This window comes from Bactrocera dorsalis, chromosome 5 (genome assembly GCF_023373825.1).
Source record: "Bactrocera dorsalis isolate Fly_Bdor chromosome 5, ASM2337382v1, whole genome shotgun sequence".
Lineage (NCBI taxonomy): Eukaryota > Metazoa > Arthropoda > Insecta > Diptera > Tephritidae > Bactrocera > Bactrocera dorsalis.
Window position 1 is genome coordinate 56,460,868 of NC_064307.1, and position 12,367 is coordinate 56,473,234.

Below are 12,367 nucleotides of genomic sequence, written 5' to 3' on the forward strand. Positions count from 1 at the left end.
ATGGCTAAAGAGTGTTTTTCAACCCAGAGAATACAGTACAGCCAGCGGAAACACTTCCAACAACATTAACATTGACATTGACGAGTTTTTTCTCAAATTGCGTCAGTGATTCGTTTGTGAGAACATTGCTCAATTTGTCAATGCCTTGATATTATGCATGGAATGCATCGCCAAAGAAATAGCTACGCAGAAAGCAAGGCCAACCAATATATTGTCATCCAGGTGTGTTCTCAACTAATTCCTTAGGACGAATTTACATAATCCACCCGAAAAACGACGATTGCTAATACCTTCGGTTGCTATTGATAAATGTACGTGGTTCAATTTCATTTGAGTCAATGCGCACTGTGAATGGTAGAGTGTGTGTAACATTTTGAGAAGCATGCAAGCAATTACAATTGCTGGAACATGATAATAAATGTAATCAAACGATGGACGATTCGATAGCTACTTCGCATGCTACTGAAGTTCGCACACTTTTCGCGATGGTCATTTCGACATATCAGCCTTCAAATTCGCGTCACTTACGGGATACGAAAAAAATTACATTGCCGATGAGATTTTACATCGTATTCGCTACGGATTGGAAATGGGCAAATTCCGATCGTCTTGACAATGACACGAAGTCGTGAATTATCCAGTGGAATTTCTAAATTCTTTGGAGAGGCTTGGTATGCCGCAGCATCATTTGCGTCTCAAAGTTGAACCTGTCATTATTATGTTTCGCAATCTTCATGCGCCGAAACTGTGCAATGGAACCCGACTGATTGTGACGCAGCTATCGACTACAGGGGGGCAGAATGCTTGATTCTACGAATTCTTTTGAGTTCCAACGATTTGCCATTTCAGTTCAAACCTATTCAGTTTCCAGGTAAATTGCATTTGAAATGACAATCAACAGGACAGAAGGATAGAAGCTAGAAGAGTGTGGGATAAATCTGGAAATGCGTTTTTCACACGGCCAGATATGTATGCGTGGCGTGTTCACGATTTCGAAACCCATCTTCTCTGAACATTTACGCACCAGAAAAGAAACCAAAAAAATTTTGTTCATCAAGCTGCGCTACGTTAAAAAAAAATTAGAAAAATCGCAAATAAATGATTTTCAACACAATATAAATTCAACTTTCTTTTCATTTCAAAACATATAATTTCACGCAGGAAAACGGCTGCGGGGTCAGCTAGTTGAGTATAATTATGATTAAGATTTCTGTAATTTTCTTAATTGAAGTTTTTACTTACGTTACGAAGCCATTTCTAGCACCTGTAAACCGAATACGAAGCTTACTTGATCTCGCATATTTACTCTTTATTCCTTTCAAATGTCTCATTTGTAGTTTTGCAAGGTAACTTCAAAGCTGCGAAAAATTAGTCAGAATGGAATATTCACATTTGAGATATGTTGAAATTAAAGAAGCTCTATTTTGAATTCAAAATGGATTTAATCCCTTGTTTTACTGAGCAAAACAATAACTGAGTTTAGGTGAGCAGTTCTATCAGGTGTATGTTTATTTATGGCGAAACGATAGGCATATAAAATCCAACAACAAAATACTTTGATATTCTTAGATAATCAACTCAGCTTTCTCTAGCTTGAAACAGTGAAAGTAAAAACGATCTCTAACGAAAGATTTAAGGATTGAGACAATTACTTTGTGGGAACAGTAATTTAAAACCTATATATCTTATGGGTCATCTAAACATGAATGGACGAAATAAATGACAAGCTGAAAGTGACAGCGGAATTGGAAATAAAAGGCAGTTTAAAAAGTTCTTATGAACTTAAGAAGAACCCCATAGTGATATTCCCACTTTTTTATAATATGTTTCTGGTATGAATATTTTAAAATAAACCTCAGATTCGGCCATTTCTTTCCAGCAACTACTTTTGGGTTCTGACAAGAAAAAAGTTATTGGATACTTAATTCGAAGAACTCAAAAGTTTATTAAATTTGTTGTCATTTGTTTCATCGATTGACACAAGAAAAAATCCTTCGTTCAATAACTAGATAATGTTATTTTAAAAACGTGTACTCAATACGAACTAAATCGGTCGATAACTTTTCGAGAAATCGTGTCCACCGACTTCAAAAACACAATTTCGAAACAAAGACGTTTTAAGACGAGGCACTTAGCGAAGCGAGCCTCGAGCCCACAAGTTCTCAAGGCTGTATCTCCGAGACTATTACTCAGATTAACTTAAAAATTTAGGACAACAATTTAGGTAATGTAGAATTTAATAAAGTAAAAAAAAAAAATTTCTTTTTTAAACCACTGGTTTTCGGAAAATGCAAAAGAAAACAGAACTTAACTTGTAATGTTACGATCGACCACAACACGTGCGGGATGGGATAGATACCGAGAGTTGAAGAGGGAAGCCAGACCCATTTGCAGAAAGAAAAAGAAAGAGGCCGAAATGCGGGAACATAAAAAGGTTGATAAGCTGGCCGACAGGGATAATGCTCGAAAGTTCTACGAAAAAATGCGGCGGCTTACAGAAGGTTTCAAGACCGGAGCATACTCTTGTAGAACCCCCAAAGGTGATCTAGCGACCGATGCCCAGAGCATACTTAAATTATGGAGGGAACACTTCTCCAACCTGATGAATGGCAGTGAACGTATAACGCCAGGAGAAGGGGAACCCGATTCCCCAATCGATGACGATGGACCAGACGTTCCATTGCCCGAACATGAAGAAGTTCGAATAGCAATTACCCGCCTGAAGAACAACAAAGCGGCGGGGGTCGATTGATTGCCGGCCGAGCTATTCAAACACAGCGTCGAAGAGCTGATAAGGAGCATGCATCAGCTTCTTTGTAAAATATGGTCGGACGAAAGCATGCCCAACGATTAGAATTTAAGTTCCCACGACAATCGGGTCTATGTAACCGGAACGGACCCGAACTTTTTATATGGTCAAGTATTGTCAACTCGGCAGAATTCTGCCGCTACAACAACAACAACATTAGAATTTAAGTGTGCTATGCCCAATCCATAATAAATGAGACCACACAATCTGCGCCAACTACCGTGGGATAAGCCTCCTCAAGTATGTAAGAAGCGTATTGTGTGAAAAATTAAAGCCCACCATCAACAAACTGATTGGACCTTATCAGTGTGGCTTTAGACCTAGAAAATCAACAACCGACCATATATTCACCATGCGCCAAATCTTGGAAAAGACCCGTGAACAAAGAATTGACACAACCTCATCGTCGATTTCAAAGCTGCTTTCGACAGCACGAAAAGGAGCTGCCTTTATGCCGCGATATCTGAATTTGGTATCGCCGCAAAACTAATACGGCTGTGTATACTGACGCTGAGCAGTACCAAAAGCTTCATCAGGATCGGGAAGGATCTCTCAGAGCCATTCGATAGCAAACGAGGTTTCAGACAAGACTCCCTATCATGCGACTTCTTGCTGGAGAAATTTATTCGAGCTGCAGAACTGAATCGAGCAGGTACATTCTTTTATAAGAGTGTACAGATGCTGGCGTATGCCGATGATATTGATATCATTGGCATTAACGCCCGCTCCGTTAGTTCTTCTTTCTTCAGAGTAGATAAAGAAGCAAAGCAAATGCGTCTGGCAGTGAACGAGGGCAGGACGAAATGTCTCCTTCATCAAACAAACAGTCGTCACACTCGCGACTTGACTCTCACGTCTCTATTGACAGTCATAAATTTGAAGTTGTAGATAATTTCGTCTACCTTAGAACCAGCGTAAACACCACCAACAATGTCAGCTTGGAAATCCAACGAAGGATAACTATTGCCAACAGGTGCTACTTCGAACTGAGTAGGCATTGCAAAGTAAAGTCCTCTCTCAACGAACAAAGACCAAATTCTATAGTCGCTCTTAATTCTCGTCCAGCTATATGGTGCAGAGGCTTGGACGATGGTAACAACTGATGAGTCTACGTTGTGAGTTTTCGAAAGAAAAGTTCTACGAAAGTTTTATGGTCCTTTACGCTTTTGCCACGGCGAATATCGCATTCGATGGGACGATGAGCTGTATGAGATATATGACGGGGGAAGCAGATGAAGAAGAAGACCACCACTCCGTTGGAAAGACCAAGTAGAGAAGGACCTGGCTTCGCTTGGAATATCCAAATGGCACCACGTAGCGAAAAGAAGAAACGACTGGCGCTCTGTTGTTAACTTGGCTATAATCGCGTAAGCGGTGTCTATGCAAATAAAAAAGAATAAGAAACAAAAAAATAGATTTTTTGAAATTTTCAAACCCACCCAACTTCTTAAATTCTACAAAGTACGTTCCAAGGTAAACAAGGCTTTTTGAATATAGCCCCCTGGTGGCGCCATTTATATGTCGACTGGTGCATTAGAATCTGCAATATTTATCGATTGTGCAGTGAAAATTTCATGGCCATCATCGATTGGAAGTGAAGTTATTGCGTTTTAAGTGTCAGAATGTTAGTGTTATCGGTGCGAAAATGAGCTTCGAACAAAGAGCCAACATTAAATTTTGTTTCCAAATTGGTAAAACTTTTACCGAAACAATTCAAGTGATAAAACAAGCGATGATTGCCTATCCCGTAGCAGAGTGCACGAGTGGTTTCGACGTTTTCAAAGTGGTCGTGAGGACATAAATGTCGATCAACATGTGGGCCAATCAAAATCCGTGATCACCGCGAATTCCATCGAAACTGTGCGTTTGTTTTTATGATTCCAAAGATATTGTTCACAAAGAATTTATTTCACCAGGCCAAAACGTTAATTACGGTATTCTACCTTGGAGGTTTAAAGCGTTTGGTGCGCCGTATTCGACGTGTTCGGCCCGAATATCGTAAAGATGAAAGTTGACATTTGTTGCACGATAATGCGCCGTATCGACGTTTATGACAGATTATTTGAACGAAAATCACATTTTAACCTTTAACCACTCCCCGTATTCACCTGATAGGTTAGGTTAGGTTAGGTTAGGTTAGATGGCTGATCAAAGATCGCACGTGGACTGTACGTAGTCCTTTGTGATGCCATAGAAAAAGAACTCCCGTGTTCAGACTTACAGATCGGCAAAGCGCTTGGTAGCCAATACAAATTTGCAAAGGCATTTAATATCTACACCCACCAGTTCGGTAGGATGTCTGAAGGTATGTGCCCCCAAATGTCTAAGTCTTAACCTCCCGAATGCGGGACAGTCAAGAAGGAAGTGCTGGCTGGTTTCTTCCGCATCTTCTTCTAAGCAGCTTCTGCACGCCGCATCCGGTAAGATTCCAAGTCTTACAGCATGTGTGCCAATAGGGCAATGGCCCGTCAAAAGCCCCACCACTAAGGAGAGGCTAGCTTTATTGAGGGCAAAGAGATCGTTGGATCTTCTGCGATCTATTCTTGGCCAGAATGCTCTTGCGACCGTGCAAGTACCAATGCTGGCCCAACGCTGACCAAGCATCCGCGTGGCCCAGTTATCCAGTAGTAGGACACAAGAGGACACCGGAGCACCGACCCGTTCCCATTCTACCGATAGTGACTCTAGGGTGCCTTTCCTTGCTAGCTCATCAGCTTTGCAATTACCCGCTATTCCGCTGTGGCCAGGCACCCATACAAGTCTTATAGAAAATACTGTCGCCGCCAGGGACAGTGCCGCCAGACACTCCTCGACCAGCCCTGAACGCACTGTGAATGAGTTCAGGGCTAGTATCGCTGCTCTGCTATCTGAGTGAATGGTCACCTCCCTGAATGTGGACACTCTCCGGAGTAGCAGATCTGCTGCTACCTTGATGGCTGCAACCTCAGCCTGGAAGACACTGCAGTAGTCGGGAAGTCTGAAACTAGAGCTGATGGAGAGCTCCCGACAGTAAACCCCTCCACCAACCTTTCCCCCAAGCTTTGACCCATCCGTAAAGAAGCTAACCGCCCCCCTTCTCCAGCGGCTTCTGCCCACCCATAGCTCCCTCTTCGGTATATGGGTAGAGAAGGAGCTGCGAGAGTCCGATATGGCGACTCCTTGATCCAGATGATCCGGGATGCAGTCAAAGCCTGTAAGGATGTCTGAGTGTTCAGAGACACGCTCCTTTAGGAACCCAGATTCCCTGAGCCTGATCGCCACTTTTGCGGCCATACACCTTCCGGCAATATCGACGGGCGTTATGTTCAAAATTGCATTAAGTGCCATAGTTGGAGTGGACCTTAATGCACCGCACATGCTGATGAGCGCAGCCCGTTGAACGCTTTCGAGTTTCTTAGCAATTGTGGTCCTCTGTAAAGCCCTCCACCACATAAAGACTCCATAGAACATTATAGGCTTTACTATGGTGTCATAGAGCCAGAGGACCACCTTCGGTGAGAGGCCCCACCTTTTGCCGATAGCTCCTCTACAGCAGTATAAGGCAATCGATGCCTTTTTGGCTCTCTCCTCGATATTCGGCTTCCATGAAAGCTTCTTATCCAGGATGAGCCCTAGATACTTCACTGTATCTGCCGGTTGTAGGCAAATACCTCCCATTTGCGGCAACGGTGCCACTGGGATCTTATATCTTCTGCTGAATAAAACCATTTCTGTTTTATTCGGGTTTATGGCGAGTCCACTTCCGACCGCCCATTTAGTTACAACGCCGAGATATCCCTGCGTCAGCTCGTATACGGTGCTAAGGAATTTTCCTTTGACCATAAGTGCAACATCGTCTGCATAGGCAATCACCCGACAGCCCAGATCCTCTAGTTTCCTAAGAAGGTCGTTAACGACCAGGATCCATAAAAGAGGAGAAAGAACCCCGCCCTGAGGGGTTCCCCTGCTCACATTTCGCTGCGCGCGCGCGCTGCCCCATTCTGTTTCGACCACTCTGTCACACAGAAGACTGAAGATGAGGTGCTTGAGGTTCGATTCAACCCCAAGACCGTCTAGAGCAGTTATGACTGCCTCCGGCAAGACGTTGTTGAAAGCTCCCTCAATATCAAGGAAGGTCCCAACAGCGAAATCCTTAGCTTCAATGGCTTCCTCCAGCCACGACACTATAGTGTGCAGGGCAGTGTCTACAGACCTGCCTTTACGATACGCATGTTGCGCTCCTGATAGGTAGTCTCTCGGAATGCGCCTCCTTAAATCCCAGTCCATCAATCTCTCCAAAGTTTTAAGCAGAAAAGAGGAGAGGCTTATGGGTCTGAAATCCTTGGCCGTGACGTGGGACCCCCTGCCGGCCTTCGGGATGAACGTAACTTTGACTCGTCTCCAGGCCCCCGGAATGTAACCTAATCTGATGCAGTTCGCATAGATCGGTAACAACCAGCCGCATGACAACTTAACAGCCTGCTGCAGCTGCGCTGGAATAATGCCGTCCGGTCCCGGGGACTTGAACGGTTTGAACGAGTTAATCGCCCATGTCAAATGTCGCTCATCCAGAAGGTCGGCAAAAGCCGTGCAGTCAGTGTGCAACTCTCCGAGAGATGTCTCTATAGGGGACGTGCTGCTAGGGAAGTGAGCATCGAGAAGCATCTGAAGTGTATCTTCACTGCTCAGGGCCCACCTCCCGTTTGCGTCCTTGAGATAACCCAGAGGCACTGGGTTTTTAGCGAGAATGCGCCTGAATCTAGAGGACTCGTGGCAGCCCTCCACTCTTTCGCAGAAATTTTTCCACGAGATTCTCTTGGCCTTCCTTAATTCGGACTTGTATATCGAAAGGCCTGTTTTATACAGCGCCCAGTCGTCAGATAACCCACTCCTACGGGCCCTGTTAAATAAGCGCCTACAAGACGCCCTAATTTCCGAGAGCTCCATAGTCCACCATTGAGGTTTCCCTTTGCCCTTTGGCGTTTTCAGTGGACAGGAGCTCTCTAGTGCAGAAATGCACGCTGAGCTGAAGACTTCGACCCACCCGTCCACCACATCGGCGGTGCCCAGTGTGTTCACCTCCGGTGCACGTGGAAGAGTTTGTCGAAGCCTCCTTCGGTAGCCTTCCCAGTCCGTGTTCCTAGGATTTCTAAAAGATTTCCTAGGCGGACCTTCTCCGACTAGACTAAAACCGATATACCTGTGATCGGAAAATGAGTGATCATCGAGGACCCTCCAGTTTGAGATCAGCGAGGCAATCGCATGAGAGGCTAGGGTGAGGTCGAGAACCTCCTCCCTGCATGCGGTCACAAAAGTTGGAGAATTTCCCCTATTACAAATGCGAAGATTTTCGCTTACAATAAAATCAAAAAGCGACTCACCTCTATTATTTGTATCCGAGCTGCCCCAGATGGAGTGTCGCGAGTTGGCGTCCGAGCCGATGATAACGTCGGCACCATTCCGAGACGCTTCCGCCACGGTTCTCCTTAGCAGTGCGGGAGGCGGTTCCACCGCATCATCATGCGGCATATATGCAGAGATGATCCAGACATTTCCGGTATCGCATTCCAGTTTTGCTGTTACTATGTCAGCATTGCTAAAATTAGGTAAAAGAAATACCGTTAATTCATTTCTGACCAGCATACAGGCTCTGTTTCTACCTACATCGTTGGTCGCCAGCAGCTTATGGCTCTTCGTCCTCAAGCCAGAGATCCCGCTACTAGTCAGCCACGGTTCCTGGATTAGGACGACATCGGCTTCGTCTTGCTCCAGACGAAGCAGTAGATTGGCGGAGGCCGCCTTTGAGTGTTGGAGATTAATCTGGAGGAATTTCATCCCCCAGACTCTCCTCTAGGAGCGCCAGTTCAGCACTCATGTCGTGGTCGACCCTCACCTCCTCGAACAGCTGTTCGAGGCTGAAGACGGAATCGCCAATCGACGAACCGCCTCCAGAACTCGCCACGTCCGAGAGGTTTGGGTCATTTTCCATGGTCGTTTGACCATCGCTAACGCCGTCCGCCCTCTCCCCCGCATCTGCAGCTTGGGTGCCATCCGCCCTGGTATTCGTTGGGAGTACCTTTAGCACCACCATTTCGAAACCATAGCTGATGGCTCCCTTGGTTTTACTGAGAGGACCGATGGACTCCTCGTTAAGCATTATCAATGCCTGCCGATATGGTTCATCGGTTCTCTCCAGCCTTATAACCCTCCAGTCATGCGTGGGAAGTGAGGGGTTGCAGTACTTGAGGATTTCCTCAATCTCATTTGCAGTGGAAGGTTCAGCCGGCAACCAGACGCGAGCTCTAGGGCGAAGCGGAAGGTCCGCTTTGTCCACGGCCTCCAGTCTGGCTCCCTTCCACACCTCCCCCACCTGAGATACTGCCTCCTTATATAAGATGGCCGATCTTTCATCGGCACACCTTGTCAGCTTGTGCAGCCCATGGTGCCAACCGGCACTTACACATTTTGGGGGTGGCCCCGGATTTCCCTTAACCACCTTGAGGAAGACTGAAGAGATAGCCGCCGCTACTCTCTTCCACTCTTCGTGGGAGATGGCACCGTCCTCCCTGCTACGGTCGAGCACACCAAGTACTCTAGCGCCAGCGCTTTTAGCAATTTCGCTAAAAGTTGGCGCAGCCCCCGTTCGCGGTTTCTTACCAAGGGAGGTTTCTCCCTCATGCGACCTTTGCCGCTTAACCGCTGGTTCAGGTATCTTCGTTTCAAGTCGTGACCTATCGGTCTCGCTCTCACTCAGAATCCTCTTAGCCCATTCGAGCGTGTTTGCATGCTGCTCAGACACCTGACCAGCATGCTTACCATCGTAGCGTTCTACAATTTTTGCCGCCAGTCGACGGTCCGACTTCAGCTTCCTAGCTAAAGCTCCCCTGCTAGTGGCCCCCGTGGACCCCTTCGTAATTCTAGCAGAAGTTCCTCTGCTAGTGCTAGCGATTCCGCCGTGCACGAAGGCTCCACCCTTCACTACCTCTTTAGCCGGCGGTTTTGCGCCGGCTCCCCCCGTTCTTCCGCCTGATGAGGAGACTACTGTCGAGGGCTTTGTCCTGTCGCTGCAGCTACTCAGCGACGGTTTCGTCGCCACAGGAGCAGCAGCCCCGCCTGGAACGAATCCGGGTGTCGAATTCGACGTCCCTTCATCTTCCTTCGTCGTCTTTCCGTTTGTTGTGTTTGTTGGTTTGTTTGTGAATGACTTGTCCATGCTAAGAGGGTCCCCACTCAGAGCCGCTATCCGTCCCCCGGAAGGTAGTCGCCTTTTGTGGTCCCAAGGTTATCTCAGTGACGAGGCCAAGGCGAGGGTTGACGTACGCCCTTATGAGGCAATACGTTCAGAGCCGACCAGCGCAAAGAAGGAGTACTCTCAACTTACACCTACCACGCCAACTTAACGACGACGGGGGGGGAACGTACTCTGAGGCCTGCCAGGGTTTTAACGGGACGGAGGCAGTTGCGACCTGATATGACACCGTGCGACTTTTTTCCATTTCGGAAAAATGCATTTGCCCAAGGAAAGCGTTATGCAGACGTAGAGGACATTCAAAAGGCTTGCACTGGCATACTGGCAATCACATTTTAACCTTTAACCACTCCCCGTATTCACCTGATATGACACCGTGCGACTTTTTTCCTTTTCGGAAAAATGCATTTGCCCAAGGAAAGCGTTATGCAGACGTAGAGGACATTCAAAAGGCTTGCACTGGCATACTGGCAATCACATTTTAACCTTTAACCACTCCCCGTATTCACCTGATATGACACCGTGCGACTTTTTTCCTTTTCGGAAAAATGCATTTGCCCAAGGAAAGCGTTATGCAGACGTAGAGGACATTCAAAAGGCTTGCACTGGAATACTGGCGGCTATACCAGCCAACGAGCTAAAACACTCGTTCGACATGCTTTTGGACCGAATAAATTGATTTTGCCGATAAACCATTTGTTGTGTTTTTTTTAAGTCCTGTTTACTTTGGAAAGCACCTTCTATTTATTCATCTCAGAGGGCAATGAGGCATAAAAGATCATATCCGACTAAATGAACGGCCGAGGGATTGCTTAAGCACGTTTTGGCGTTCATCTGAATATATGGTACTTATGTATATGTATGGAAGCTGAACGAACAATTCCAAGTAATCTCTTTCGGGTCATGCGGAATTAACATATGTATTGTTGAGAAAATTAAAAAAAAAATTATGACTATACTTTCAAATGTGACTTTATCTTCTCTATCCATAGAAATTCTTTACCGCACACATATTTTATCCGTTTTGTTGCGTATATGTAACATGTTAGGTAAGCCGAAACACTGTGTAATTTAAATATTTATATATGTATGTATACAATTTCATTTTGTGTTGTAAGTTTATTTGCGTACTTTTGCTAAAATTTATTTAGGCGAAATCCATAATAAATTAAATAAAATACCAAAGGTTGCGCAATTGCGGCGCAAAATTTAATATTTATAGCGAAAACCGTTGGAAAAAATATATACCATGCGTTGCACCTAAGGTAAACACTGGTTTGCCATTATTTGTTTTTACAGTTGGAATAAAAAACAAGATTTTTTTGAATAACATATTTTTATTGGTTAATATTTACGTTTAAGCGTTGCTAATGGTACGAGTATATATAATAAACATTGGAATGGTTGAATGAAATTAAAAAAAAAAAAAATGAATGCGGTTTTAAACCAAAAAATAATAGAATGAAAACTGTTTCAATCGCCGAAAGTGGTGCCAGAGTCGAATACTTTTCAAATCCAACGTGGCACTGAGGTGAAACACTTCTGTGTTCGACCCCTGAACAGAGTGTATTTAGTTTGCCAAGAGGTTTTATAGCACCTGGAAAGAAATATCGGAGGCACTATAAGATATATACAGAAATAATCAGCTTGATATTAATTTTCTAATATGAGTCGATTTAGTCATACTAGTCTGTATATATGCGAACCAGTCACTCAAGTTTGGAGATAGCGATATGAAAATTTTGCACACATCCTTTTCTTACCATGAAGCTTTGTCGGAACCGCTGAACAAACTGAACGATCAAATATAACACCGGCCGACATCATTTTCCTTGTTCATGTTCTGATTATTTTTTTCTACTAATTTGGTAGTGCTGATTACCAAATTATACCTCATTTTATCGTATCAAATCAGGTTTTTTTTGTTCGAGATTTAAGTTCTTTAGAATGCAGTCCTGCGAATATTTAGTAAAAATCTGATGTGATAGGGCAAATATGTAGGTGTTTTCCTGTTTAAAATAGCAAAAATTGGTGATATTTGTGGCTCAAATACAAACAACGTTCAAAAAATGTTCCTATGTCGGCCAGTTAATAAAGGGTGATTTTTTAAGAGCTTGATAACTTTTTTTAAAAAAAAAACGCATAAAATTTGCAAAATCTCATCGGTTCTTTATTTGAAACGTTAGATTGGTTCATGACATTTACTTTTTGAAGATAATTTCATTTAAATGTTGACCGCGGCTGCGTCTTAGGTGGTCCATTCGGAAAGTCCAATTTTTGGCAACTTTTTCGAGCATTTCGGCCGGAATAGCCCGAATTTCTTCGGAAAT

General features: G+C 44.5%; 2 protein-coding genes across 2 annotated transcripts in view; one reads left to right on the forward strand and one right to left on the reverse strand.

Moving 5' to 3' along the window:
• Nucleotides 1-12,367, forward strand: part of LOC125778955 (gram-negative bacteria-binding protein 2-like) — a gene marked incomplete at its 5' end in the record, with an annotated part of 217,652 nt that overhangs the window by 28,767 nt on the left and 176,518 nt on the right. The gene's annotated exons all lie outside the window — the stretch shown is intronic.
• Nucleotides 8,267-10,248, reverse strand: LOC125778948 (uncharacterized). The gene is made up of 2 exons (XM_049458847.1): nt 8,453-10,248; nt 8,267-8,384 (listed from the first exon to the last, which is right to left on the reverse strand). Exon 1 carries the CDS (start codon nt 9,999-10,001, stop codon nt 8,604-8,606), a length of 1,398 nt encoding a protein of 465 aa, XP_049314804.1. The 5' UTR covers nt 10,002-10,248; the 3' UTR covers nt 8,267-8,384; nt 8,453-8,603.

Excerpts from the sequence above, each read along its gene's own strand:
- LOC125778948 (XM_049458847.1), bottom strand. The coding sequence starts at position 10,001 with ATGGACAAGTCATTCACAAACAAACCAACAAACACAACAAACGGAAAG.